We start from the raw sequence: 13,858 nt of genomic DNA, 5'->3' as shown, positions 1-13,858 counted from the left end.
TATAAAGAGGGGGGTGTGACATCCTGCATGGGGCATGATAAAGAGGGGGTGTGACATCCTGCATGGGGCATTATAAGGAGGGGAACAGCCTGCATGGGGCATTATAAGGGGGGAACAGTCTGCATAGGGCATTATGTGGGGGGAACAGCCTGCATGGAGCATTATATGGGGGCCAGTATCCTGTATGGAGCGTTATATGGGGGCCAGTATCTTGTACGGAGCGTTTTATGGGGGCCAGTATTCTGTATGGAGTGTTATATGGGGGCCAGTATTCTGTATGGAGCGTTATATGGGGGCCAGTATTCTGTATGGAGCATTATATGGGGGCCAGTATTCCATATGTGTAACATACCTGGCGGCGTCCTTGCATGGTGGTCCATCTCCCACTGTGCAAGAGCGCGCACTTGATCTCCAGTCCAGAATGTCTCTCTGGCTTCCCTCCATGCTGTCTGTGTCTGTTTCTGCTGCTTAAGGGCGGCGCCCGATCACTTCCTGCTTTTTGTACCTGCTGTGGGTCACACCCCTTGTGCGTCCTCAGCCTATTGCTGTCTGTCACCTGGTATATAGCTCAGCTGCTCCCATCTATTCCTGCCTGAGCATAGTGTTTCATTCAGTGTGTGCTTGCACTCTGAAGGTGCCAGGTCCCGTTCTGTGTTCTCTTGTCTGCCTATCCTGGAGGCTGTATTTCCAGGCCTGTCTGAACATGCTCCTAGCCTGTTCCTCCTGCCTTCTAGGGGCCGATTACCTAGACCCGTTCCTGTATCTTGTCTGACCTGTCTGAACACGCTCCTAGCCTGTTCCTCCCGCCTTCTAGGGGCTGATTACCTAGACCCGCTCCTGTATCTTGTCTGTCCTGTCTGAACACGCTCCTTGCCTGTTCGTCCTGCCTCTCTGGGGGCCGTATTCCCAGACCCGCTCCTGTATTCCGCTGCAGTGTCGGTCTCCTCCGTACACTCAGTTCCAGTCTGAACTCTCTCCTATCCTTTACCTGTTTTGCCTCTATGTCCGTTCCCTTCCTTTTTCTGCAGAGTCTGAACTCGTACCTAACTCCTGCTTGTTGTCTCTGTACTCCCGTTTGTGAGTTTGTGGTCCACTCGCTACTTCTCTGCTAGTACCCTGTGGGTGTCTGGCTCTGCCTTTCCCTTCCTGTCTGTTCCGTGTGAACAGAGCCCTGTCCCCCCTACTCAGCCTAGCCTGCTCTGACTCCTTTGTTCACCGCTCCGGCGGTTCTAGCCTGCTCTGACTCCTTTGCTCACCGCTCCGGCGGTTCTAGCCTGCTCTGACTCCTTTACTCACCGCTCCGGCGGTTCTAGTCTGCTCTGACTCCTTTGCTTACCGCTTCGGCGGTTCTAGCCTGCTCTGACTCCTTGCTCACTGCTCCGCAGCCTTGCTCCGCTCTGACCCTTTTGCTCACTGCTCCGGCAGCCTTGCTCCGCTCTGACCCTTTTTCCCGCTGCTCCGGCAGTCCTGTCCTGCCCTGCTTCTGCCCGCTGCTCCGGCAGTCCTGTCCTGCCCTGCTTCTGCCCGCTGCTCCGGCAGTCCTGTCCTGCCCTGCTTCTGCCCGCTGCTCCGGCAGTCCTGTCCTGCCCTGCTTCTGCCCGCTGCTCCGGCAGTCCTGTCCTGCCCTGCTTCTGCCCGCTGCTCCGGCAGTCCTGTCCTGCCCTGCTTCTGCCCGCTGCTCCGGCAGTCCTGTCCTGCCCTGCTTGTGCTCGCTGCTCTTGCAGCCCCGTCCTGCTCTGTTCTTGCCCACCGCTTCGGGCGTTCCCTCTCTGCTGTGGTCGTCTACCGCATCTGCGGTTCTGTGACCCAGTCTGTACTGGGTCTTAACCTTTCTGTGCTCCAGCCCGTCCTTTCGGCCAGTACCTCCCTGCCTGCATACTCGCCTGTATCCACCCATCTGCATACCTGCCGTGTTTGCTTACATCCACCAGTCTGTGCCAGCCTAACCTGCCTGTTCCTGAGTCCCAGTGTGTACTGGGTCCTATCCCGCCTGTGTTCCTACCTGCTAGTGCCTCCCTGTCTGCACTCTAGCTGTGCTTGCCTGTACCCTTCTGCCTGTATTGTTCCTGAGTCCCAGTGTGTACTGGGTCCTATCCCGCCTGTGTTCCTACCTGCTAGTGCCTCCCTGTCTGCACTCTAGCTGCGCTTGCCTTTACCCGCCTGCCTGCATACCAGTCGTGCCTGCCTATACCCTCCAGTCTGTGCGCCAGCCTAACCAGCCTGTTCCAGTAATCCCTGTGTGGGTCAACCCCCGTGTCCGGAGTTTGACCTGGAGTAGCACCTGGTCCCTCTGCCCGGTTTCTCCCTGGTGCACTGGCGTCGTATGCCGTCGTGCCATCTTGGTCGGATCGGCCAGATACTTAGTCACGCCCCTCCAGGCACTCTCCGGTTCATGGTCCAGTGGAACCACAACACCCGCACACGCCAGTCAGTCCGGGCGTGTGCATAACAGCATGCTCAGGCCATGGTTCCCATTGAGCCCCACGGCCTTCGCTCTCTGAGAAGTTTTCCAGCGAATACATGCATTAAAAATAAATAAATAAAATTTTTTTTTTTTTTCTCTCAGCTGAGTTCCAGGCGAATTACGCACCCGTCCTGATGGATCTATCTGCTCTCGTTCCTGCGGATCCGCCACGTTACTATGGGGATCCAAGACAAAGTCGTGCATTTGTGGAGCAATGCATGCTACACTTCAAGTTCTACCCTCTATGTTTTCCCACCGATCGGGTTAAGGTGGCATTCATTATGTCTTACCTGGCGGGTGATGCCTTGGAATGGATCAACCCCCTATATGAAACACAGGATCCGATCCTCCTGGACCTAATGGCCTTCCTGGTGGCCTTTCTAATGGTCTTCGATGATCCTAACCCGGAGGCTCCTGCTGAAGCTTCACCTCCCAATATCCCGGAGCAGCCCCGATGGGTAATGTGTGTGGGTAGCGCAATAGTCCTCCAGCCCAATGAGACTACAGTCCACCCAGAATCTTCACAGGGTGACTACGCTTTCCGGAATACATCTCCCAACCTCAAGAGGCAGTCCAGACGTGCTAGACGTAGAGGCAAGCCGTCACGCCAGGGTCTGTCCTCCCTGAGACCTCCTGACCCCAACCTTGAAGTCCCTACTGAAGCTTCATCTCCCTGTATCCCGGAGAAGCCCCAACGGGTAATGTGCGTGGGTAGTGCTCCGGTTCTCCTGCCCGAAGAGACTTCTGCCCATCCAGACTCCACACAGGAGAACTTCCTGCACCCGGCATCAGATGCTTCACCCACTTTAACCGGTGTGCATGTCCAAGGATGCTCCAAAGCTGTGGTTACCTCTGAGTCTGTGCACCTCTACTACCTGGCGGAGCACCCCCTGTTGCCTCCTGAATCCTCCGGGATACCACTCGATGACAAATGGAGAGAGACTTCTCTACACTCGGTACTCGATACTTTGTCCGCTTCGTCCTGTGAGCCTGACAATCGGTACCCCAAAGTGGTAGTTACCCCCGAGTCTCTACACCCCTCCGACCAGGCGGAGGACCTCCAGTTGTCTCCAGAACCCTTCGGGGTGCTACCTGGTAGCGAAAGGACAGAGACTCTCCTATACTCTGTACCTGATACCTCGCTCGCTTCGTCCAGTGAGTCCAACCTAGTGTACTCCGAAGCAGAGGTTACTCCCGAGTCTCTACACCCCTCCGACCAGGCGGAGGACCTCCAGTTGTCTCCAGAACCCTTCGGGGTGCTACCTGGTAGCGAAAGGACAGAGACTCTCCTTTACTCTGTACCTGATACCTCGCTCGCTTCGTCCAGTGAGTCCAACCTAGTGTACTCTGAAGCAGAGATTACCCGTGAGTCTCTACACCCTTCTGACCAGGCGGAGGACCGCCAGTTGTCTCCAGAACCCTTCGGGGTGCCACCTGGTGGTGAATGGACAGAGACTTTCCTATACTCGGTACCCGATACCTCGCCTGCTTCGTCCAGTGAGTCCGACCTAGTGTACTCTGAAGCACATGTTTTCTCTGAGCCTCTGCACTCTTCTGACCCGGCGGAGGACCTCCAGTTGTTTCCTGAATCCTCCGGGGTACCACCAGATAACAAAGAGACAGTGACTTTTCCTCATTATGTACCTGATAACCCGTCTATTTCTTCCTGTGAGCTTGACAAGATGTACCTCGAAGCAGAGATTACCCCCAAGTCTCTGTCCCCCTCCAACCCGGTGAAGGACTTCCAGTTGTCTCCTGTACCCTCTGGGGTGCCACCTGAAAATATGTGGAGAGAGACTTCCTTGTGTGCTGTTCCTGGTACTCCACCCGTTTCGTCTGTTGCTGAGGATGGCTGGATAGGAGGTAGCATCCTAGCTAACCAGATGAGATCAGTTTTTCCTGTGGACAGTGGAAGTGATCTCCTTGAAGTGAACGACTGGTCCTCGAATTCCCTGCGGAAGATTCTGGCAGGCCTGAAGAAGAGGGGGCGTAAGGGGGGGGGTACTGTAACATACCTGGCGGCGTCCTTGCATGGTGGTCCATCTCCCACTGTGCAAGAGCGCGCACTTGATCTCCAGTCCAGAATGTCTCTCTGGCTTCCCTCCATGCTGTCTGTGTCTGTTTCTGCTGCTTAAGGGCGGCGCCCGATCACTTCCTGCTTTTTGTACCTGCTGTGGGTCACACCCCTTGTGCGTCCTCAGCCTATTGCTGTCTGTCACCTGGTATATAGCTCAGCTGCTCCCATCTATTCCTGCCTGAGCATAGTGTTTCATTCAGTGTGTGCTTGCACTCTGAAGGTGCCAGGTCCCGTTCTGTGTTCTCTTGTCTGCCTATCCTGGAGGCTGTATTTCCAGGCCTGTCTGAACATGCTCCTAGCATGTTCCTCCTGCCTTCTAGGGGCCGATTACCTAGACCCGTTCCTGTATCTTGTCTGACCTGTCTGAACACGCTCCTAGCCTGTTCCTCCCGCCTTCTAGGGGCTGATTACCTAGACCCACTCCTGTATCTTGTCTGTCCTGTCTGAACACGCTCCTTGCCTGTTCGTCCTGCCTCTCTGGGGGCCGTATTCCCAGACCCGCTCCTGTATTCCGCTGCAGTGTCGGTCTCCTCCGTACACTCAGTTCCAGTCTGAACTCTCTCCTATCCTTTACCTGTTTTGCCTCTATGTCCATTCCCTTCCTTTTTCTGCAGAGTCTGAACTCGTACCTAACTCCTGCTTGTTGTCTCTGTACTCCCGTTTGTGAGTTTGTGGTCCACTCGCTACTTCTCTGCTAGTACCCTGTGGGTGTCTGGCTCTGCCTTTCCCTTCCTGTCTGTTCCGTGTGAACAGAGCCCTGTCCCCCCTACTCAGCCTAGCCTGCTCTGACTCCTTTGCTCACCGCTCCGGCGGTTCTAGCCTGCTCTGACTCCTTTGCTCACCGCTCCGGCAGTTCTAGCCTGCTCTGACTCCTTTGCTCACCGCTCCGGCGGTTCTAGTCTGCTCTGACTCCTTTGCTTACCGCTCCGGCGGTTCTAGCCTGCTCTGACTCCTTGCTCACTGCTCCGCAGCCTTGCTCCGCTCTGACCCTTTTGCTCACTGCTCCGGCAGCCTTGCTCCGCTCTGACCCTTTTTCCCGCTGCTCCGGCAGTCCTGTCCTGCCCTGCTTCTGCCCGCTGCTCCGGCAGTCCTGTCCTGCCCTGCTTCTGCCCGCTGCTCCGGCAGTCCTGTCCTGCCCTGCTTCTGCCCGCTGCTCCGGCAGTCCTGTCCTGCCCTGCTTCTGCCCGCTGCTCCGGCAGTCCTGTCCTGCCCTGCTTCTGCCCGCTGCTCCGGCAGTCCTGTCCTGCCCTGCTTCTGCCCGCTGCTCCGGCAGTCCTGTCCTGCTCTGCTTGTGCTCGCTGCTCCTGCAGCCCCGTCCTGCTCTGTTCTTGCCCACCGCTTCGGGCGTTCCCTCTCTGCTGTGGTCGTCTACCGCATCTGCGGTTCTGTGACCCAGTCTGTACTGGGTCTTAACCTTTCTGTGCTCCAGCCCGTCCTTTCGGCCAGTACCTCCCTGCCTGCATACTCGCCTGTATCCACCCATCTGCATACCTGCCGTGTTTGCTTACATCCACCAGTCTGTGCCAGCCTAACCTGCCTGTTCCTGAGTCCCAGTGTGTACTGGGTCCTATCCCGCCTGTGTTCCTACCTGCTAGTGCCTCCCTGTCTGCACTCTAGCTGCGCTTGCCTTTACCCGCCTGCCTGCATACCAGTCGTGCCTGCCTATACCCTCCAGTCTGTGCGCCAGCCTAACCAGCCTGTTCCAGTAATCCCTGTGTGGGTCAACCCCCGTGTCCGGAGTTTGACCTGGAGTAGCACCTGGTCCCTCTGCCCGGTTTCTCCCTGGTGCACTGGCGTCGTATGCCGTCGTGCCATCTTGGTCGGATCGGCCAGATACTTAGTCACGCCCCTCCAGGCACTCTCCGGTTCATGGTCCAGTGGAACCACAACACCCGCACACGCCAGTCAGTCCGGGCGTGTGCATAACAATATGGAGCGTTATATGGGGGCCAGTGTTCCGTATGGAGTGTTATATGGGGGCCAGTATTCTGTATAGAGCATTATATGGGGGCCAGTATTCCGTATGGAGCATTATATGGGGACCAGTATTCCGTATGGAGCATTTTATGGGGGCCAGTATTCTGTATGGAGCATTTTATGGGGGCCAGTATACTGTGGAGCGATTCACCGGTTTCTGAGCTATTGTGGAATTTACAATAGATATCGCTCATGTAATGTAAGAAGTGAAATCTTTGCATTGTACTATATGTATATTTCTCTACCTCATCTGTGCATCATGAATCGTGGTATGTGTTAAAGGGGCCCACTGAGACTCTTTCGCCCGGGGCCCAGAAAAACCTGGAGCCGCCCCTGAATACCACTTTATGGAAAATATGGTATAAGAAGGTATAAAATGAAGAGTTGGAAAAATAACACTGTACAAATAATAACATTTTTAGAATATTTATATGGGCATCTCTAGTGTCTAATTAGATATTGATCTAATGTAAAAGCGTCCTTCAGTTGGAGCTCTAATTGATTAGTTATATTAGTAAGTCTTGGTCCAGTGAGACTTCCCAGTTCCAATGAAAACAGTAGACATTTAGTAGCTTGACCTCCCTCTAATTTAGCGGCTTACAAGGGAAGCATGCATCTGAATTAAGGTTGCTTAAACCAGATTTTTTTTAATAAGGTTTTTTAATAGAAAATGATATAACTGGCAGAAGAAAGAATCTGGTGAGCATTATATACCCATTAAGATTTTTAAGATTAAATTGTAATACGCGTCCATGAAGGCTTATTATATCACATCATAGGTCACACTTTCCTACTCTAACAAATCCTTGGTTTAGTCAGAAGCAATCTAGGGTAGACACACCAGAAAAATACTGACCACTTTAACATAATACAAATACTTACAAAACAGTTCCATAGTCCACCTACTTTACAGAGGTCACCAACAGAGGGGAGCTGAATGTGACTCGCGACCATCTCTTCGAACTGAATGTGGCTCTCATGGTTGCCCTAGGAGGTTGCCCTAGGAGGTACATTTAGTGATAACAGCGTTGATTATTACTCTTGGAAATTTAGGAAAGTGTTCCATTATGAGGAATAAGAGATAGGGAAAATGTGGTCAGACTTGTTGGCTGAGAAATCTCAGAAGAGCTAAGAAAATAGGAACATTTTCATACAAAATAAAAATGGACTTGAGAGGACAACATATTTTTGTAAATTCACATAAATAGTATGGAGAACGTCTTAAGATGAAGAGGCTGTTTTGAAAACTTTACAGATTATGTATTTGGGCTCTGCAACTTAAAGTCAGGCTTTTCTCTTTGGGCCTGGCATATATGACCACTGCTCATCATTAAATGTACATGCTTGGGCTGTATATATAGGCTTGTGAAATTTACTGTCAAAGTTTTTCTATAACTTGTTTTTTCATTTTCTCTCATTTTTACAGAACACTTGGAATCTTGGTGATATTTGATTTTGATCCTTGGAGGACAACATGAATATCCGAATCCACTTCCAGAAATTCTTAACCTTATATTTCGGGATCCTTATGTTCATGTTTGGGTACTTTGTCTGCCATGAAGGCAAAATAAAAATAGGCAACAAATGGACTCAAGAATCCGAAAAATTGCAGGAGAGAAAAAAGCCTGTGAATAATTTGACTTACCCAGCATTCAAGCACCCACTGGCCCCTCCATACCCATATCCATACCAGTTCCTCATTAACCAGCCAGACAAGTGCAAGAACCAGAAGCCTTTCCTTGTCTTAATGGTCCTTGTAAACCCCCAGGACATAAAGTCTAGACATACAATCCGAGAAACATGGGGTAATGAAAGTATTTATGATGTTGAGGTGGTCAGGATTTTTCTGGTGGGTCTATCTCAGACTGTTTCAGGGCAAGTCCAGGATATGTTAGAGGAGGAAAGTAGGATCTTTGGGGACATCGTCCAGCAAGACTTCATGGACACCTATTACAATTTGACCTTGAAAACCTTAATGGGTATGGAGTGGGTGATCAAATTCTGTCCTTCTGCCAGCTATGTCATCAAGATAGACAGTGACATGTTTGTTAATGTAGACTACCTGATTCATAATTTTCTTTATCCAGACTTACCCGTGCGTACCAATTTCTTCACTGGAGATATTGCTAAGAATACTGGCCCTTTCAGGACCAAGGCTTATAAGTGGTATGTACCTAAGGAAGTCTATCCAAATGATACCTACCCACCCTATTGCAAAGGTCCTGGATATGTCTTCTCAGCTGATATGGCAAAAAAAATCTATGATGTGGCCCAAGAAATTAGGGTCATCCCCATGGAGGATGCTTTTATGGGAATTTGTTTGTATGAGCTCCACATTCCACCTAGTGAACCCCCTAGAGGTTTATTTAACACTTACAGGTTAGATTATGACTACTGTAAATTTAGGAAACTTATCACAATGCACCATTATGGTGGAGAAGTGCTACGGAATACATGGGCAGACTTTTTGGCTAAGAAATCTCAGAAGTGCGAAGAAAGTAGAAACTAAGAATGGGCTATAGAAAAAAACATATTTCTCGAGAATTACTCATGATGGAGAGGCAACTCAGATATTTAAAAAAAACTATGGACATTTTGTATTGATTTTTATTATTTCTATTTGATTTGTCTACATATAAAGGAAAGCAACTTTACAAATAAATTATTTAAAAAAAACTATCATTTTGCTGTTGCAGTGTAACTACTTCACATACAGTATCTGGCTCTCCTGTTGCTCATGATATATATTAGGCAAGCTCCTGAATGTGTAAGCTCTCTCTGCTCTGCCCTTTCCTTCACTCAGTGTTAGGGATAGCAGCAGGAGAAGGTTATACAACCCCTGGCAAAAATTATGGAATCACCGGGCTCGGAGGATGTTCATTCAGTTGTTTAATGTTGTTGAAAATAAGCAGATCACAGACATGGCACAAAACTAAAGTCATTTCAAATGACAACTTTATGGCTTTAAGAAACACTAAAATAAATCAAGATTAAAAATGTGGTACTCAGTAAGGGTATTTTTTTTCAGACCAAGCTGAGGCAAAAAATTATGGAATCACTCAATTCTGAGGAAAAAATTATGGAATCATGAAAAACAAACACACAAAAGAACACTCCAATACATCACTAGTATTTTGTTGCACCACCTCTGGCTTTAATAACAGCTTGCAGTCTCTGAGGCATGGACTTAATGAGTGACAAACAGTACTCTTCATCAATCTGGCTCCAACTTTCTCTGATTGTTGTTGCCAGATCAGATTTGCAGGTTGGAGCCTTGTCATGGACCATTTTCTTCAACTTCCACCAAATATTTTCAATTGGATTGAGATCCGTACTATTTGCAGGCCATGACATTGACTTTATGTGTCTTCTTTCAAGGAATGTTTTCACAGTTTTTGCTCTATGTCAGGATGCATTATCATCTTGAAAAATTATGTCATCATCGCCAAACATCCTTTCAATTGATGGGATAAGAAAATATCCAAATATATCCTAAATATCAATGTAAACTTGGGCATTTATTGAAGATGTAATGACAGCCATCTCCCCAGTGCCTTTACCTGACATGCAGCCCCATATCAACAATGACTGTGGAACTTTACATGTTCTCTTCATGCAGTCATCTTTATAAATCTCATTAGAACAGCACCAAACCAAAGTTCCAGCATCATCACCTTGCCCAATGCAGATTCACGATTCATCACTGAATATGACTTTCATCCAGTCATCCACAGTCCACGATTGCTTTTACTTAGCCCATTGTAACGTTGTTTGTTTCTGTTTAGGTGTTAATGATGGCTTATGTTTAGCTTTTCTGTATGCAAATCCCATATCCTTTAGACAGTTTTTTACAGATCGGTCACAGACATTGACTCCAGTTTCCTCCCATTCATTCCTCATTTGTTTTGTTGTTCATTTCCTGTTTTGGAGACATATTGCTTTAAGTTTCCGGTCTTGACGCTTTGATGTTTTCCTTGGTCTACCAGTATGTTTGCCTTTAACAACTTTCCCATGTTGTTTGTATTTGGTCCAGATTTTAGACACAGCTGACTGTGAACAACCAATATCTTTTGCAACATTGCGTGATGATTTACCTTCTTTTAAGATTTTGATAATCCTCTCCTTTGTTTCAATTGACATCTCTCATGTTGGAGCCATGATTCATGTCAGTCCACTTAGTGCAACAGCTCTCCAAGGTGTGATCACTCCTTTTTAGATGCAGACTAATGAGCAGATCTAATTTGATGCAGGTTTTAGTTTTGGAAACGAAAATTTACAGGGTGATTCCATAATTTCTTCCTCAGAATTGAGTGATTCCATAATTTTTTCCCTCTGCTTGGTAAGAAAAAAATTACCCTTACTGAGTACCACATTTTTAATCTTGATTTCTTTTAGTGTTTCTTAAAGCCCTAAAGTTGCCATTTGAAATGACTTTAGTTTTGTGTCATGTCTGTAATCTGCTTTTTTTCAACAACATTAAACAACTGAATATACTGGTATAGCAGAACTGAGTCAGTGATCAGAGCACAGCAGCGTGATGATTACTCTGCTGTGTTCTGAACACGTGTAAGGTGCACAGGGCAATAGTCATCATGGGTGAGGGGCTATTGTTCTCCCACACCCTGGCCCCCTACAAATAAATGGTTTTCCGATTCTCCTTTGTTATGCATGTCTAAAGGCCCAGTCACACTAAGCAAGATCGCTAGCGAGATCACTGCTGAGTCACAAGTTTTGTGACGCAACAGTGACCTCACTAGCGATCTCGCTACGTTTGACACTTAGAAGCGATCAGGCCCCTGCTGTGAGATCGCTCGTCATGTCGGAATGGCCTGGACCTTTTTTTAATCGTTGAGGTCCCACTGGGTAGCATGCATCGGTGTGTTTGACACCTTACCAACGACGTCGTTGGCGACTCAGATACAGAGACACATAGGCGTGCATCGTTATACAGGTCGCTATGGGTCGCTGCATCGTTGCTGCGTCGTTGGGAAGATCTGATTGTTTGACATCTCACCAGCGACCACATAGCGATGCAGCAACGATCCCTGCCAGGTCGTATCGTTGTCGGAATCGCTGTAGCGTCGCTAAGTGTGACGGTATCTTAACACACACATTTTGGTCGCAGGCCTCTTCTGTTTCTGGCTCTTTAACTTCAGGAACCACCGCACACACATTAGGGGACTTACTTAACTTACTTAACAGAGCTGCGCTCCGTCACGCCCCTCCCTGCAAAACTGCTCCCACTTTTCAAAATGGTGGAGCTGAGACCTGTGTACATACGGGAAAAATTCCACCAAAGCTGAACATTCAGGGCTATGTGTAAGTTTATATATTACGAAAAGTAATAATAAAAATGCAAAAACCCTTCTCTATGCAACCACCAACATGCAGCCCCTCACAAAGAACATCACCCAATTCTCCACATAACCCCCAGTGTGCATCATCACCCCCTTCTGAATGCAGCCCCCCAGCAGGCGGCCCCATCCACGCAACATCATCACCTTCCCCGTGTAGCCCCCCAACATGCAGCAGCATCACCATCTCAATGCCAAGCAATAGACTAGTAACATCAGATGGGGAGTGGGGAAAACGGGAGGGGGAAAATCACAGACAGAATCTCTATATTCATTTTCCAAGGCAATCAATAGGGTCTGCGCAAATAGGTGCTGCCATAAGAGGTGTGGTTTTTTTCAGTAAATGGGCAGAATCCTAATTAAATGCTTTCTATGACATATCTGTATGTCATTTTACCTTAAGGAAATCTCTATGATTTACATTATATTGCATTTAGGTTTAAGGTTTTACATTTCAAGCCATCAACCATATTTCAGCATAGCATTAATGGTTGATGAGAAAACTTCAAACGCATCTTGGGGTCAAAGATGATCCCATCACTGTACCTTTTAGCTGTCTAAAATAGTGGTGTACCTGGTAAAGTCACATAGTGTGATAAAAACATACATATATCACTGATCAAACTAATTTATTTCTTGCCATGTTAATATCATATTAACCCTCAACTGGTGAGGTGGGGTTTTTGTCACGCAACTGGTGATGTGGGGTTTCCTATACCCCAGTGTTTAGAAATCTCTTATTTTTACAGAAAATGCAAAGATCACATTTGTTTTAATCGTTTTCTTATTGGCGATTGATTACACAAGAGTATAACAAATTTTTGACACCCACAAATGGATGGAAGCTAGTGAGACACGTATCCTCACACCAGCATTTTTCAATGAATGGCAGCCGAACAAAAATTCCCAAAGGTGTGGCAAACCCCACCTCACCAGTTGAGGGTTAATCAAATTGGCTGAACAAGTAATATAAGTCTTTTAAAACTAGAATATATCCTATATAGAGCAATATTCAAAAAGAACAGAATAAAAAGGTGTGCTGCAATACCATCAGATAAATATATGCATGATTCATCAAAATAATTATATACTGTGTGTGATGAGCAACTGTGTCTGTGCTATAAAGGCAATAATGCTCTTAAGCTAATATGCATATGAGCTTCACGCTCATCCAAAAGATGGTAAAAAGTATTATCTCATGATGAGAAAAAAGTGCATAATTTTGGTTTTATAATTTTAAAGACTTTTGCCCTTTCTCACAATCCTGATCAGGGTGTTACTGGGAAAATTCAACCCAGATGCATCACAATAAAATTTAATTTCACCTGTTGTATGTTGTATTGAAAAATTGATAAACATAACACTATAAATTTTGTTGTTAAAAAATTTTGCAGTTTGTGTCCAAACCTGACAGCAATGGCTTTTTATCACAAGAAATAATGGTGGCTTGGTATCTTCAGTTAAGCATGAGCACAATTCAATTCTTTTGCAAAAGGTAGTACAATCCAGATGGTCTACCACCAATTATGGTGAACTTGGATATACGGGGGCATAATTTCCAAGTAATTTTCTGACTGAACACATGTTTATTGAGTTCACAAAAGGAGAACTGATCTTGCAATGGATTTAGAGAATGAAGTATACATAAATTAGTAAGTGAGGATGATGATGGGGCTGATGACAATGACAATGCAGTGTTACCAAAAAGATAATCATGAGGAGATGAAGAAGGACAGTTTTAGCTCTGCTCATTATACTGGTCAGTTTGCTTTCCACCCATGCCATTTTATTTGCTGATGATGGAGTGATGTAGTTCCTAATCGATGTGTGCCAGGATGTACCTGACTTATTTTGTGACAGCAAAGCCTAAACAATGCAATAGTTTGGTCCTCCAGCAACGTTGAAAAGAAATTCCACACACAAAATAAGACTCCTTATCACTAAGACCAGGGAAGAGCTGGGCCAGGGGGCAAGATTTCAGAAGAT

The 13,858-nt window shown here is 47.3% G+C and overlaps 1 protein-coding gene across 4 annotated transcripts in view; it reads left to right on the top strand.

The window, feature by feature from the left end:
- LOC141166956 (beta-1,3-galactosyltransferase 2-like) overlaps positions 1-9,187 on the top strand; it is a 346,293-nt gene extending 337,106 nt beyond the window's left edge. For all 4 annotated transcript variants that reach the window (XM_073654195.1, XM_073654193.1, XM_073654192.1 and 1 more), the window contains one exon: positions 7,945-9,187. In XM_073654195.1, coding sequence (XP_073510296.1) covers positions 7,993-9,027 — 1,035 coding nt within the window. In that variant the 5' untranslated portion in view covers positions 7,945-7,992 and the 3' untranslated portion in view covers positions 9,028-9,187. The remainder of the gene's footprint in view (positions 1-7,944) is intronic.
- Positions 9,188-13,858: the final 4,671 nt, after the last annotated feature.

Source organism: Phyllobates terribilis, unplaced genomic scaffold (assembly GCF_046119375.1).
Source record: "Phyllobates terribilis strain yellow unplaced genomic scaffold, ASM4611937v1 Scaffold_11__3_contigs__length_659146591, whole genome shotgun sequence".
Taxonomy (NCBI): domain Eukaryota; kingdom Metazoa; phylum Chordata; class Amphibia; order Anura; family Dendrobatidae; genus Phyllobates; species Phyllobates terribilis.
The sequence above is the reverse complement of the archived record's forward strand: the minus strand, read 5'-3'. Positions and strand labels throughout refer to the sequence as shown.